Below are 15,756 nucleotides of genomic sequence, written 5' to 3'. Positions count from 1 at the left end.
AGCATTTCTTTTAAAAAACAAAATAAAAACCAAAATAAAACCCAATAGAAGTCATCTACTCATTTCAACAAAAGCAATAAATGGGAAGACAGCCCTGTCGGTCCAGCCTGACTGCTCAAAAGAGCGCAAAAAATGGAAAGTACACCTTCCGCAGCTGCACAAAGATGGCAGAAAGTGACTTTGGGGAACTGCAGCTCTCAAAATCTCTGGCCACCATGCTGACTAGAGATTCTGGTAGTCCTAAAAATTTCCCCTTCCCCTGCTCCACCAATATGTCACTTACAATAACATTATATGGCCCAGACACGCAGCTGACCCAATGGGCCACTACCCTGCATCTGTTCCAACTCATACATCCCCTCCCTCCCTCCCTCCCTCCCTCCCTCCCAGAATCCCCCTCCAAAAAAACACATCTCTCTTACAGCACAAGGCTCTCGTTCCAGAGCAGCTCAGAGCTCCCTGCTTTCTTTGCCGTCTTCTTGGTCTCGCTGGAGAGCCCATCGGCCATCACCTCCACGAAGGAGGTGATCCGAGACTGGCGGCCACCATGCCCCTTGGGCTTTGCCGATATAACTGGGAGGAAGAAGTGGAAGAATTAAGCAGTGGCTCCTTGGACCAGTGGGAAGGAGGAGGTAGTCACCTTGAGACTGGCCAAAATTGTGATGGTGCGGAGCCTGGGGTAACCAGAAAAGATTACATGCCAGGGACGGAGACACTCCAACCCTTCCAGAACCACTGAGGAGCCAACAGACTCAAACTGCAAGAAAAGAGATACCACCTAACCATGAGGAAGAATGTCTTGACTCTAACAGAAGTTGGTCAGTGTAATGAGAGGGTGGTGGATCTGCTTCTGTTGACCTCTTTGAACAGAAGTTGAATGTCCATCTCTCAGAAACACTTTAGTTGTACTTCCAGGCTGGCAGAATGGACTTGAAGTAGATAGCCCTTGCGGCCCCTTCCTACTCTGTGATTCTAACTCAGGAGAGAAGGAAGTGGAGATGTAGGGGAAACTCATCAAATATACCTCTGTCATCATTTCACTGATGCCTCAATACCTGAAGCCAAGTAGGAAAGGGGGCAAGTTTCCCCTTCAGTGGGATCTTTGGTTCAAAGGAAACTAAGTTGAAGTGAGTTCTGACTTCCTTTTTGGTGGTTATACGTGCAAATAATGCCAGTATACCTCTCTCTATACAAACTATGTCATACACTTCTTCCGAGCATCCTGTCCTTCTCATTTTCAAACCTAAAAACTCCCTAGCTGATATTTTTGCAAAAAGCTGACCAGACATCTCCAGTCTTTTACAAATGTCTCTACTGATTTTTCTCTAGTTGGTGCAGCGGAATAATGTTTTCCATGTAAAAAACAAACAAACCTTACCACTTGTGAATTTTGCAAGGAACAAGCCTTGAACTGCAACGATTCGGATCAGTCCAGGATTCTTCTCATTGAGGTTTATCTGACACCATTGGCATATTTTTGCATATTCTCCGCATCGCCAGTGCCTGGAGAGCCCAGACTGACATATCCAGCAGAACCACAAAAACATCTGCAACCATTCAGCCAAGTTGTGAACTGTGGGGGCCCCCTGGCGGTGCAGGAGGGGCATCCTTCCTTGCACACAGCTGGCCTGCAGCTGCAAGAGGGTGACCCTCCTGGCCCTACAATTTCCCCTTCCTTCCCAGCTTCCAGGGCCTGGGAGTGTCATCAGACCATTCATAGTGCATGGCACCTGACCACTGTGAAGCCATATCTATTTGGGGACAGAGGAGCACATGGTGTGTGCCAGCTCCTTATGCATGTTCTTGGTTCACCAGCCATCAGGCACAGTGACTGGAAAAGTTATTCTTTTGGACAAGTCTCAGAAGCCCCCAGCCATAATCTCACACATCCATCATCCAGCCATAACCAATGTCCGCCAGCTAACAATGACAAGAATATCAAAATCCCCCAGCCAATCTGAACTGCAACTCTCAGTCATGGCTCAGGGATTTGGGGGGTTGTAGTCCACACTGGCTGAGGGATTCTGACTGTTGTTGTTCATAGCAGTGAGTCTTCACTGACCAGAAGGAAAATGGTGGTGGTGGGAGGTTGAGGCATTATTTTTACCTCTTCAGCAACCTGAAGTGTTTAAACAGCCATGTAGGTTTGTGTGGAGATCTATAGCAACACACTATTCCTCAAGTCCATGGAGGGAGGGTGAGGATGGCCCACAACCATTTTTGGAAACATTTTGGCACGCAAATGATAATTATAGTGATAGCCATTAGGGCTGAAGGGCGGGGTATAAATACCATAAGAAACAAAGAAGAAAAAACATTTCTTCTCTGGCTTCCATCCAAAGCTCCTAGGATCAGGTCAAAGTCCTCCTACTTTTCATCTCCACCGCACTCCATATAAACCAGGGGTGAGGCTCCCCAGCCATCACTGCCAATGGCTGGGAATGCTGGGTATATTTAGTTCAATAAAATCTGGAGGGCTGCATGATTCCAACCTCTGACTTAGAGACAAATACAGAGGAGGGTCAATGTTTGGGCTTTTGGATGTTTTGGACTCTAGTTCCTATAATCCTGAGCCACTGGGACGCCATTGTTTGGGGCTGATGTGAGTCAGAGGCTTTCTCCCAGTCCCACCACCATCAGAGGCACTCTGGGAGAGGGCAAGGGAGAGACCCTTCCCAAGATGGAGAAGGACCTTGGCTCTTGAACTCATGTGGCAGAAGGGTCTTTAGACAGAGGCTGCAGCTGTACTGCAGAAATAAGCTAGTCCAGCACCACTTTAATTGTCATGGCTCAATGCTATGGAATTCTGGGATTTGTAGCTTGTTGTGGCACCAGAGCTCTCTGACAGAGATGGCTAAATGTTTCACATAACTACAATTCCCAGAATTCCACAGTGTTGAGCCATGGCAATTAAAGTGGTGTCAAACTAAATTATTTCTGCAGTGCAGATGCAGCAGGGTGTGTAATGTAAGTTTTCAAGTCCAACAACATTCTTCTTCAGAGGGAGCTCCTTAAACCAAAGACAAAAAGATGTAAACCACTCAACTTTTCCTGCTGAAGAGCTCTCTGAAACAGCTCAGGTACATAATGTCATCCCCCCCAGGTCTTTTTCATATAAAAGAAACAGAACAAAATAAAACACATCTCTGCTTGGCGCCATTACTTTTGGGTTCTGTGTAAGCCTAAAGCCTCCATTCAACATTGTCAATATCTACTGAGTTCACTTGCTTTTGGGAGAGCCCAAAAGACTTCCTGATCTGAGACAGGCTGATGGACACACACACACACACACACACCACACACACCAGTGTCCAGCTGCTCTGGACTCTTAAAACCACCTCGGACTGGTCAAGAAGCCAATGGCTCACCTTTCACGGTAAGTGGAGACTTCTCTCCAGAGAGCTCTGCAGAAGCCATTTCATCATCGGGGCCCTAGACAAATGAGAAAGAAAGATAACTCATGCTAATTAAAAGTTAACTGAAAGACAAAAACCTTATCATTTAGGCAAGAGCGCCCAAAGTCAGCCCTGGTCTCCTGGATTCGAACCCTGGTCTCCTGGAGCCATAGTCCAGTGCTGAAACCACAACACCACACTGGGTCTTATTTTTAGCAGGAATGCCTTTGTAAAAATTGCAGTATACACAGTTTTGGCAGTATTTTATTTTCAACCACATTGTAAAGGGGACACAGAAAGGATAACAAGCAGAGCTCAAGAGAAGAGTCGCACAGAGCAGTTCCAGGAACATGGGGAGGGGTCCCTACACCATTCAGCCCCCATCTACCCACAAGGCAAAAGGAAATCTGTGCGCAGAAGGACAAGATTCAGCCAAGGTACAGCCAGATTAGCATTGAAGGAACAACTGCTAACCAAAGGGCAGCACCTTCCTCTACACCTGAGAGCAGCAGGTTGGCTCCATGGGCACAAACCAAACAAGGTGGCATTACTCTGCAGCTTCTAAGCACCTGCAGCCTGAGGCCACCACTGTTTTCTTGTTATTATATTTATTTGTACCCCACCTTCCTCCCAGTACAGGGACTCAAGGTGGCTTACAATAAAGGAACGGATGGGGAAATTCAGATGAAACAGAAGAGAAAACCATACTTAATGCTTATAAGGATCTTTTCAGACATGTGTTGAAACACTTAACTCTCATGACTCAGTGCTATGGGATTCTTCTGACAGGGAAGGCTAAGTATCCCACAAAACTACAAATCCCAGAATTCCAGAGCATGGAGCCATGGCAGCCAAAGCAGCGCCGAACTGGATTAATTCCACACTGCAGATGCAAAGTGAGTGCCGGCCTTTAAGCAAGGCCTTGCCTGACAGGGCCTGGAGCTTCCCTCTTCTCCGCCTGCCGTTACCAAACCCATCATCCCCATCCTTGCCTTTACTTAACTTATTTTCTTAGGCCAAGAATGGCTGACAATGTTCAGGCCCATTCAGGATCCAGCAGCGCAGAGCGAGTGCGTTTTCTGTCTCTGGATGACAAGTGGGCCGGCAAGAGTAGCAGGAGAAAGCCAGAGCCTCCTCCTTAGCTGAGTTTCATCTTTGCCCCACAAAAGAAGGAGCCGGTGGATTGATCTCGCTGAGGATCTCCACAAGCAACCAAAGTTTCCCCCCAGAAACTGCTGGCAAAGAGCGCGCTTCCCCAAGTCTAGTAAGCAGAGCAGCTGCTCCCAAGGAAGAAAAGTAACCCAACTAATCATTAACACATTCTATTAACACAAACCGGCCGGAGGCTATTTCGGTGTGAGACTCTCAGGCATTTGTTTCATCCCTCGGACAGAGTCAAGGCCAGAGTTTAGCAACGCAGGAGGTGGACACCCCAAAACCAGGTTGTGGCTCGCGTTGTGTATCCAAACAACATCAGCGCTGACCACTCCTTCCTGCCAAACACACAAGAGGCAAGCAAGGGGCGCAAAAGCCCAAAGCACAGCAACACAAGGGACAGTGGCCAATATCAGTTGCTATCTGCCCTTGTCTCCTTCTGAAACAGGTAGTTAGTGTATCTACTCCTGAGCAAGTCTGGAAATGTAGGTTAAAAACATCCACAGGAGGCCAATGAAAGCCATCAGCCGCCTCCGTTAAGGAGCAGTGCCCTCCCTGCGTCCTCTGCCTGGGTCCAGGCCTCTGAGGAGACCCGGCCCCTTCTTCCCAGCGCCTTCTCCTTCTCCTTCTCCTTCTGGGTCCTGTCTTTCAGATTGGAAGCCTGAGGGCAGGGGACCCTCTGATTGACAGAACCCTAATTGTAAGACGCTCTGAGAGCCTTTAGGGCTGAAGGGCAGGCTATAAATACCCCAAGGAAATGAATGAATGAATGCTGTATTTTAGTACACACACACACACACACACACACACATATATATATATATACACAATATATATCTATAGACACATATATATGGACAGACACACACACACTATACACAGGAAGCAATGCCTTACAAGTGAGGGTCTGAAAGAGTCAGAACCTGGGCTCCTCCTTGAAGAAGGTACCCCAGGAATGCCAGGAGGGAGCCCCACTTTTCCCTCTGGAGCTAAGCTGGACAGAAACGTGGAACAAATGCTAGACCAAACTGCAGGACATTTAAGAAAATGGAGGCCCTTAAAGGTCCTGCATTTTGGGCTGAGCTTTGTCCTGCAGTTGTCCTCCATTTTGTCCCTGGAAATAGAGGACAATTATGGCAACCCTCTTCGGAGCCCAGCTTCCCCACTTCAACCTGGATTTCTGCCATCGGAGCAGGAAGACTAAGCCAGGAAAGCCCCAGCAATGGCCACAACAAGAAGGACAATCAGGATCATGGTACTGATAATGACTATTGCAGACAGTTGTCGCTTTACTCTGGATTGTCCGACCTTAATTGCTGTTCTTATGAGCTTGATATTGACTTTCTCAGAGCGGCGTCACAAGATTAAAAGAGCCGCCCAGTGAAGAACACCATCCATTGGCACAAATGGGGTTTCTTCCTTGTTTCGAATGGCTCTTCTGGCTCCTCTGCTCCTTCCGAGGCCTTTGACCTGCGGCGCTTCACAGCGTTCAGGACAAGAGCCCCAGACAGAGCAGCAAAGACTCACCGCCGGCGAGCTGCTGCTGCTGCTTCCCACTTCCGCCTCCTCGACGCCTTGGTCATGTGACGACGGGCGAGGAGTCACGTGACGAAACGGAGGCTGTCGAGACGGCGGCGGGGCGCCTAGAGCGGCCTCGGGAGCCTCTCTCAGGGAAAGCCCTGCCCGGCTCCGTCCTTTTTTCCCGGCATGCTCCGCGCACCTAAAAGGAGGGCCTAAGACTACATTTCCCATCGTGCCTCGGGACGGAGACGACAAAATGGCGCCGGTGGAACACGTTGTGGCCGACGCTGGCGCCTTCTTAAAGGGAGCTCCTCTGCAGGTATCCTCTCTCTCTCTCTCTCTCTCTCCGTCCGCAACCGCGGATCGCTGCCGTTCCTTCCGCTGATTCCGTTTGGAAACAGAGCTGCTTGGAGGCCTCGAGGGAGGCCCTTCGGAGAGCATTCCTCTGATCCGGACGGGTCTCCTCCCTTTGTTCCCTCGATTGAATTTCTAGGGAGAGATCTGTTTCGGTTTTAAAAGAAGTCAACAACAACAACAACAACAATTGTGATTAAAGTTATGGGTCTAGATGCCGCAAAGAATGTCCTCTGGTTAAAGGAAGTCTAAATGGAAACAGGTGAAAAGGAGGGATCGCAGCCTGTAAGGAAGTGCTGCTGAGGCATGTTTCTCTGTTTATGTTTATGTGTTTGTCTTTTCTTTTAAGTGTTTTAATTCTGCTGGGAATGAAATAAAAGACAGAAGGTCCAGGAGGCAGAAAAGGGCTTTGCTCCTCCCAGAAGGAGACCTAAAAGGGGTCCAGAGGCGGATGCCTAGCACTGAGAGTCAGCCATCGAAACAGATTCAGCGACTTTGGGATGATGCACATTAGGCTTAAATGACAAAGGTTTAGTCAAACTGGACGAATGGCCAATGTGTAGATTTGGAAAAGAAGATTGACGACTGTTTTCTATCTTCTTATTTTGTATACACTTGTCCCTCCATATTTCCTAAAGTCAGGGGTACAAGACCCCCAGGAATATGGAAGACCACCAACAACAAGAACACCACGTTTTGACCTGACAGGATGGACACCTCTCTAGGAATCTCTGGGTCCTCCAGGGCAGCTCTGTGGCCAACGTCCGACAGACACTGACCATAGAACTGCGCTGGAGGAGCTACAAAGGCCTAGGAGAGTGTTCTCTCTAGGAATCTCTGGGTCCTCCAGGGCAACTCTGTGGCCAACGTCCGACAGACACTGACCATAGAACTGCGCTGGAGGAGCTACAAAGGCCTAGGAGAGTGTTCTCTCTAGGAATCTGTAGGTCCTCCAGGGCAACTCTGTGGCCAACGTCCGACAGACACTGACCATAGAACTGCGCTGGAGGAGCTACAAAGGCCTAGGAGAGTGTTCTCTCTAGGAATCTGTAGGTCCTCCAGGGCAACTCTGTGGCCAACGTCCGACAGACACTGACCATAGAACTGCGCTGGAGGAGCTACAAAGGCCTAGGAGAGTGTTCTCTCTAGGAATCTGTAGGTCCTCCAGGGCAACTCTGTGGCCAACGTCCAACAGACACTGACCATAGAACTGCGCTGGAGGAGCTACAAAGGCCTAGGAGAGTGTTCTCTCTAGGAATCTGTAGGTCCTCCAGGGCAACTCTGTGGCCAACGTCCGACAGACACTGACCATAGAACTGCGCTGGAGGAGCTACAAAGGCCTAGGAGAGTGTTCTCTCTAGGAATCTCTGGGTCCTCCAGGGCAGCTCTGTGGCCAACGTCCGACAGACACTGACCATAGAACTGCGCTGGAGGAGCTACAAAGGCCTAGGAGAGTGTTCTCTCTAGGAATCTCTAGGTCCTCCAGGGCAACTCTGTGGCCAACGTCCAACAGACACTGGTCATATAACTGCGCTGGAGGAGCTACAAAGGCCTAGGAGAGTGTTCTCTCTAGGAATCTCTGGGTCCTCCAGGGCAACTCTGTGGCCAACGTCCAACAGACACTGACCATAGAACTGCGCTGGAGGAGCTACAAAGGCCTAGGAGAGTGTTCTCTCTAGGAATCTGTAGGTCCTCCAGGGCAACTCTGTGGCCAACGTCCGACAGACACTGACCATAGAACTGCGCTGGAGGAGCTACAAAGGCCTAGGAGAGTGTTCTCTCTAGGAATCTCTGGGTCCTCCAGGGCAGCTCTGTGGCCAACGTCCGACAGACACTGACCATAGAACTGCGCTGGAGGAGCTACAAAGGCCTAGGAGAGTGTTCTCTCTAGGAATCTCTGGGTCCTCCAGGGCAACTCTGTGGCCAACGTCCGACAGACACTGACCATAGAACTGCGCTGGAGAAGCTACAAAGGCCTAGGAGAGTGTTCTCTCTAGGAAACTCTAGGTCCTCCAGGGCAACTCTGTGGCCAACGTCTGACAGACACTGACCATAGAACTGCGCTGGAGAAGCTACAAAGGCCTAGGAGAGTGTTCTCTCTAGGAAACTCTAGGTCCTCCAGGGCAACTCTGTGGCCAACGTCTGACAGACACTGACCATAGAACTGCGCTGGAGAAGCTACAAAGGCCTAGGAGAGTGTTCTCTCTAGGAATCTCTAGGTCCTCCAGGGCAACTCTGTGGCCAACCTCCGACAGACACTGACCATAGAACTGCGCTGGAGGAGCTACAAAGGCCTAGTAGAGTGTTCTCTCTAGGAATCTCTGGGTCCTCCAGGGCAACTCTGTGGCCAACGTCCGACAGACACTGACCATAGAACTGCGCTGGAGGAGCTACAAAGGCCTAGGAGAGTGTTCTCTCTAGGAAACTCTAGGTCCTCCAGGGCAACTCTGTGGCCAACATCTGACCATAGAGTTGTGCTGGAGGAGTTACAAAGGCCTATCAGAGTAGTCTCTTTAGGAATAATCTCTAGGTCTTTCAGTGCAACTTTTAGCTAAAGCTGACCATAGACTTGCACTGGAGGAGGGCCTAGATATTCCTAGAGAGAACATATTAATCAAATCCGTGAATGATCAAATCCACAAATATCAAAGCTGCAAATATGGAGGGATGAGTGTATTACTCTCACATCTGTACATGATGATAGGGAATACAATGGCTTGGATTATCTTCTCTTTAGTGTTCACAGTCATGTCTTTACATTTCGTAATCAGGCCCCTGTGTCTCTCTTTCTTCCTTCTGCAGGAGATTGGCAAAAACATCTACACGATCCGGGAGGTGGTGACGGAGATCCGGGACAAGGAGACCAGGAGGCGTCTGGCGGTCCTCCCCTACCAGCTCCACTTCAAGCAGCCCTTCCCTGAATACGTCCGGCTGGGTGAGTGCGTGGCTCATTCTGCTCCAGCACCCAAATTCGCACTGGCCTCCCTGTACTTCTGCCCTCCCCAGCACCAAGATCCTACCCCTCTGCACTTCTCAATTGTGCCATCCGTTTCCAAGAGCCTGATTCAGCAACAGCCTTGCTCTGGAATTGCAAACTTGGCCGTAGCTTCCTGGACTGAGAGAGCCCACTTGCAATTTGGTGGTCTTCTTTTCCTATTGAAAGAATCTTCTTTGCCTAATGAAAACCATATATTTTTTCTTCAGAGACATAGCTGCAGTGTCAGTAGGCAAAGGGGTTTCCTTTGAGGGAGAGCCAGTGTGGCGCAGTGGTTTGAGCATCAGGCTGTGAGTCTGAGTTCGATTTCCCATGGGCATGGAAACCCACCTCTCCCAAAAGGATTGAGGCGGGTTACACCAATAAAATACATCAAGAACATATACAATACATACAAAAATAAAAATTACATAATCCCCTTACCCTTTTAGATCCTTTGTTACATTTTATTAAATTTTACTCTTGATAGCCATAATTTTGGCCGCAAAACCTGCCTTTTAACATATACATGAGGTCGACTTATAGTCAAGTATATATGGTAGCCTATGATTCTGGTCAACTTCTGCTGAAATATGGCATTAACTGCTGTTTCGGCTTGTCTGCGGTTATCTGCTTATCTGGGGGTCAGACTGCAATTCCAGGAGGAGAGACGTGAAGGAATGTCACTGAGCAAGGATTGTTACCATCTGCTCTTCTTCCTTGTCATGTTCATTGGGGAAAGACCTTTTCTCTGGAAACCTTGGACATCTGCATACAGATTAAATAGTGGAATAATATTTTTTTTCTTTCCCTGCCTCTTAGTGACCGAGTTTTCCAAGAAGACCGGTGACTACCCCAGCCTTTCGGCCACAGACATCCAGGTTCTGGCCTTGACTTACCAGCTGGAAGCCGAGAACGTTGGTGTTGCTCACCTGAAGAAGGAGCCAGAGCAGAAGGTACAGGGCTTCTGTATTTATCATTGTGGCTAGAGAAACACTGTCCTCAAGCCAGGAGCATGCAAAGGTGTAAAACAGTTGTGGGGAAAGTGCAGCTGGATCGCAAGGGCCATACGTGACATTCATCCCACACTGTTTCCCTTCCCATCCTTCGATCCTTGCAGGTGAAGCTCACCTTGACCAAACAGCACCCAGAAGCGCCCATCCATGTCGCTGGCTTTCATCTCCCTTCCAAGGTAACTTCCTGCCTGAGCCCCACTCACCAAAGCTCTGCCCTGTTTTTCATAGAAAAGCAGAGCATAGCACTAAGTGGGAGAAGGATGAAGTACCCTCTCTCTTGTTTGGTAGATGATAGTGACAACGACAGCAGTGGGCATGCTTATTGTTTGTTAATTTTGCTAAAAGTGTTTATTGAGCATTTTTCAGCTACTGAGTCTCCCAAAGCAATGTGCCATAAAATAAGATCTCTTTTAAAAAGTCTTTAAAAGCAGGTTACTCTGATCACAGGAGTACCATGCTGCTTCTGCAGGGCTTGCAGGTGGAAATCTCCCTGGAGTCTTAGTTGAGGAGTGTGGGAATCTGTGGAAGCTCAAAGAGGGAGATGGGGTCTTTCCAATCACTTGGAAATGTTTGTTTTGTGCCTTCAACCCCAGACCAAGCACTCAGGGCGTGAAAGGCAGCCTTCAACATCACAGAGCCAAGAACGTACAGACACAGTTGGCTCCGAATCCTCCGAATTTGGCTCCTTCCTGTTCTGGAGGAACCCTCTGCCCAGTATAGAAGAAGACCTGCAGGCCTTGCTGGTGAGGAGACCTGGGCTCTCCCAACCCAAGGCAGGGAGCTATTCACCAGGCTGGGCAGGGACTGTGTTCTGTGGGCTCCTCACTGAATTGGCCTGTCTGCCTTCCCTAGGATGCTGATGCTGTCCACGTTGAGCCTGAAGACCCCAAAGGCCCGGAGAGCGACGAGGGGGACAGCGGAGAGGACGGGGACGAAGAGGAAGGCTGGATCACGCCCAGCAACATCAAACAGATCCAGCAAGAACTGGGCCAAGGAGATGAGCCTGAGGGCGTGCAGGTCGGCTGCATGACCACCGACTTCGCCATGCAGGCAAGTGACTGAGGGGCTGCCATTGGAGAGCGGCTGGCAGTGCTGGAGGGCAAGTGAACTGGGCCTCTGCCACCAGACAGATGGGTACTGAAGTCCTTTTATCATCATGGACAGTTATCTACAGCTGCCCATCGATGCAGAAAGGATTAGCTTGTATTAGGGACTCCGAGATACCTTTTTTGCATTTGGTTGGTTGAGGCTAGGAAAGATATGAAGACTGAGTGTATTTTTCTCTTTATCCCTTATGCCTCTACAGATCTTATTGTTATGACAAGGGGAGATGGGATCAGGCTTGTGCACTTTGGTTTTCATTGCTTTCTCTAATTTTCCTTGTTTCTGCACAATATCACCCTTGGGAGTCCACCTTCAATCTACCTTGCTGTGGGGTGGGAAGAATGCTCCCTGTTTAGCCATCCATGAAGAATTGGATTGCTGGGACAGACTGTCCAGAATGGGTTCTTTAAGTGCCCAGTTGTACTGTTGGCTGTGAACAGTGTGAAAGGCCTGGTGTGCTTCCCTGCTAAGCACCATCTGCTGCATCTATTAAGCACCAGTTTTCAGCACCAGGTGAAGTCTTGTGGAGGTCATGAACTACACCCAGTGCTGGCACAAAAGATGAGGGTCTGCTGGCACTCTACCATCTCTGACTCCTCTTGTAAGAGAAACCCCTGACCCCATTTTCTCTTGCAGAACGTCCTGCTGCAGATGGGGTTGCATGTCCTGGCAGTGAATGGGCTCCTGATCCACCATGCCCGGAGCTACATCCTGCGCTGCCATGGCTGCTTCAAGTACGTGTCCACCTTTGTCTTCAGGCATACCTTACTGTCATTATCAATATTGGCCTGTTTCTTTCCCAATATGGGACCCAGAGGAGCTTGCAGCATAAAGTAATATCATCATTTATTTATATAGCACCGTCAGTGTACACACACAGTGCTTTATGAGGAAAAGAAACACCAAACAGTTCCCTGCCTTAGAACTGTCATCTGTTGTTGTTTGTCTACAATGCATTAATGTCAGTTATGCTAAAAACAAACCAATGGATTAGTTAGAAGTCCAGTTTCAGCATTCAGTTTTTGAAAATATATTTTAAAAGGGTACCAGGTTGATATGAAGTGAGTCCAGTCATACTGCAGAAGCTGCCATAGATCTCCAGCTGCTGGCTGACCTGCTTTCCTTTTCTTTCTGTCCATCCCCTAGGACCACCTCAGAAATGACGCGACTCTTCTGCCCCCATTGTGGAAACAAGACTCTAAAGAAGGTGGCGGTGACTGCAGCTGATGATGGTAGTCTCCACATGCATTTTTCCCGGAATCCGAAGGTCCTGAACCCGCGTGGGCTCCGGGTGAGTGGACCCCCTCTGGGTGGGCAGCCCATTTCTCTCTCTTAATACAGTTACCTTAGACACACATATCTCTTCTCCCTGCTGCCATGCTGGCTGTCCATGCCCCAGGCCACTGCAGGATTTCCTCACAGCCAGTCATTAAGCAGCAATAATAAGACATAATGCAAAATCAGTAAGCAAGCCACAAGTGGAAACTATTCACGTTCAGATTCTTATTGTCATTGTGTGTAGGTAGTTGAGGGTACGGAGTCAGAATGCCATTTAAACACTTAATGTTGCTTTTCCTTGCAATTCCTAAGAGATAAATAACTCTGCAGCTTCTTAAGTTGTTCCTTGGTTGAGGATACTTTTCCTTCAGGAGGGCTCTACCTTATTTCAGTCTCAAGGCCACTCTCTGGCCTTTCACCATCATCTGCTGACCTGTGGCTCTCCAGTTTGAGAGGGCCAAAAGCCAAGCAGGAATTTCCTCTTCTGGCTGATACGGGAAGCCAGAGAGGTTTTGGGAAGGAGAGCCTCGGGCTTTCCTCTTCTCCTGCTGAGTCTGTCTGTGTATCTCTGTGTGTTTCTTCTGCCCCCCAGTATTCCCTGCCTGCCCCTCAAGGTGGGAAGCATGCCAGCAACCCTCACCTGACAGAGGACCAGCACTTCCCTCAGCAGCGGCTCTCCCGCAAGGCCAGGCAGAAGATCAACGTCTTCGACCCCGACTACATTGCAGGAGTCTCTCCCTTTGCGGAAAATGACATTTACAGCCGGGCGGCTAACCTCCAGATCCGGGATGCGGCGCTGGGAGCAGGCCGGAGGCGTATGAACCCCAACATGGCCACCAAAAAGTTTGTGAAGAAGAGGTGAAGCAAGGTGCGGCCTCCATCATGTCTGTCTCTGGATTGGTGACACTGAGAGAGGAGGCTTTTCTCTGCCTGCCGTGGCAGAGGTTTGGACCTTCTGCTGGGCTGCATTGGGTGGCAATTTCTGCAGATCCTGCAGACTTCTTAGGCCACAGACAATGGTGGTTGGGAGAGCAGTGGAGTGTCTGGGGAAGACAGAATACCTGACCCTTGTGCCATCTTGAAAGTCAGCTTCCTCTTGGGCAGATTGAGCCACAGCCGTTTCTGAATAAACCAGCATCCCCCCCCACCCCCCGCACTCTCCTGTTTTCTTGGTGAAAGGGGGAGACAGATCTGTCTCTTTCATGCACCAAAAGGTAGAATGTGGGCTGATGAGGCAGGCATTGGGGGTTTTCCACCTCACATGCTTTGATAATATGCATTTCTGGAAAGTTGATTGCTCTCTGGCACCCTGCCCGTATCATAGAAAACACAGTGTTTCCCCCTTGATCCTAGTAAGAATCCCTTCTGTACGATTCAAAGGCTTCCGCTAAATGTAAATTCATCTCTGCTTTTCCATTCAGGCAGCCCCTGCAGTGGCTGGTGGGCTTCCCCCACAGAGCTGGATGTTTGAGCAAATCAATCTTCTTTGGTCTGATCCAACTTCAGTGCTCTTATCTCAACTGAGCATGGATTGGTCCCGTAAAGACACCACCTTGCTTACCTTCTGTGAAACAGTCACATTTGAAATAAAGAGCAGAATCTTCCCCCTTGTTCAGTTGGGGCCTTGGCCTGTGGGGTTACCTTTCTCCTGCTTCCTGGCTCTGTAATGTTACACTTCCTCCTCTAAAAGGAAAGAGCTGGTTTGGTTAGCAGCCACTTTGTCCCTCCTGCCTTTGCCTTGATATGCATCGCTTCAGCATCAGCAAAGGCGCACTATAGCCAGAGACTTATCTCAGTTGGCAGCAATGGTTCAATAGCTGTATTTGCAGTGCAAACAAGGTGCCCTGCCTTCGTTGCCACTTTGCTCCCTTCCTGATGTCAACAAAGGGCCCCTCCCTGCCTCTGGACTCCTGAACACAAAGGCCAATTTGGGCATGAGAAGGTGGAAGGCGGTGGCAGCGGCAGAAAGATCACCTCTCAGGCAGCTGCCTGACCTGCAGATATGGTGCTGGCAAAGTACTTTCTGCTTTGAATTTTCCCTGCAAGCACCAGAAGGATGTCAGAAGTAGGGGTGTGAGGAACATTTCTTAATATTCTCACCCCCAATGCGGGGGAAAGGGTGTCTCGGCTTTCAAGAGACCCCACTGCTGAGAAGAACAGCAGCCGTGCATCTGTTCCTACTTTGGAAGTTCAGGAGGATCTGTGCAAAAGAAGCACCTAGTTTTCCTGTGCAGAAAATGTGGTTTTGTGCAGATTACATATTTCCCTCCCAAAATACATTTTCTGCCCCATCTTTCTCTCAAGAGAGTGCCAGGCTGTGTTGTGTTTTAGCAAAGCAGGAGGATCTTCACCTGTCTTTTCTATCGGCCTTATTTATTTATTTCATTTTTATGCTGCCTTTCTCCCAGAAAAGGGGACCCAAGGCAACCCATTAATAAAAACAATTTCACACAGTATATATACACCCAATTTTTCCAGGCAAAGCATTCTCTGAAGATGCCAGCCACAGATGCTGGCGAAACGTCAGAAAGAAACTGCTAGAAGATGGCCACAGAGCCTGAAAGACCCACAAAAAACTACGGATGTCAGCCATGAAAGCCTTTGACTTTACATTAAAAACAATTTTAAAACCTTACAGTAAAAATTTAAAACCTTTAAAATCATCTGATTAAAAACAACCTAAAATTAACATGAAAAACAAAAAACATTAAAGCATAACTAAACATAAAGCATAACACCCTGTCATGGTTAGTATGTTAAAAAGCCTGCCTACATTAAAAAATGTTTCTGCTTTTGCCTCCCAAATTGCTAAGTCAGAAGGTGGGACAAGCTGAGCAGAGCCATATGTTCAAGTTCATTTGAAAGAAGCTGTCCAGGAGACAAAAGCCAAGTGCTTATTGTCACGACCCTTTTATTAGGCCAGCCAAGGCATATGAAATGCTCCTTGCATACTAGCTTT

General features: G+C 48.7%; 2 protein-coding genes across 5 annotated transcripts in view; one reads left to right on the top strand and one right to left on the bottom strand.

Annotated features, from left to right (window-relative positions):
* The window catches only part of WWP2 (WW domain containing E3 ubiquitin protein ligase 2), a 35,597-nt gene extending 29,498 nt beyond the window's left edge, over positions 1-6,099 (bottom strand). The window contains exons 1-3 of one of the 2 annotated variants that reach the window (XM_089477089.1): positions 6,078-6,099; positions 3,369-3,432; positions 423-573 (exon numbers count right to left, since the gene is read on the bottom strand). In XM_089477089.1, coding sequence (XP_089333215.1) covers positions 423-573; positions 3,369-3,417 — 200 coding nt within the window. In that variant the 5' untranslated portion in view covers positions 3,418-3,432; positions 6,078-6,099. The other variant, XM_089477088.1, reaches the window with a different exon arrangement.
* Positions 6,100-6,170: 71 nt separating this feature from the next.
* Positions 6,171-14,401, top strand: NOB1 (NIN1 (RPN12) binding protein 1 homolog). Of its 3 annotated transcripts, none has more exons than XM_089477090.1 (9): positions 6,171-6,390; positions 9,228-9,360; positions 10,222-10,355; positions 10,520-10,591; positions 11,009-11,158; positions 11,268-11,465; positions 12,156-12,253; positions 12,666-12,810; positions 13,390-14,401. In XM_089477090.1, exons 1-9 carry the CDS (start codon positions 6,328-6,330, stop codon positions 13,657-13,659), a joined length of 1,263 nt encoding a protein of 420 aa, XP_089333216.1. In that variant the 5' UTR covers positions 6,171-6,327; the 3' UTR covers positions 13,660-14,401. The 3 variants fall into 3 exon arrangements, with proteins under 3 accessions (XP_089333216.1, XP_089333218.1, XP_089333217.1); XM_089477091.1 differs by lacking the exon at positions 6,171-6,390 and adding an exon at positions 6,818-6,954; XM_089477092.1 differs by lacking the exon at positions 10,520-10,591.
* The last annotated feature ends 1,355 nt before the right edge of the window (positions 14,402-15,756 follow it).

Source organism: Sceloporus occidentalis, unplaced genomic scaffold (genome assembly GCF_023333645.1).
Source record: "Sceloporus occidentalis isolate IW3139 unplaced genomic scaffold, rSceOcc1.0.p SCAF_10, whole genome shotgun sequence".
NCBI lineage: Eukaryota > Metazoa > Chordata > Lepidosauria > Squamata > Phrynosomatidae > Sceloporus > Sceloporus occidentalis.
Note: the sequence above shows the minus strand (reverse complement) of the source record. Positions and strands in the feature narration are given on the sequence as shown.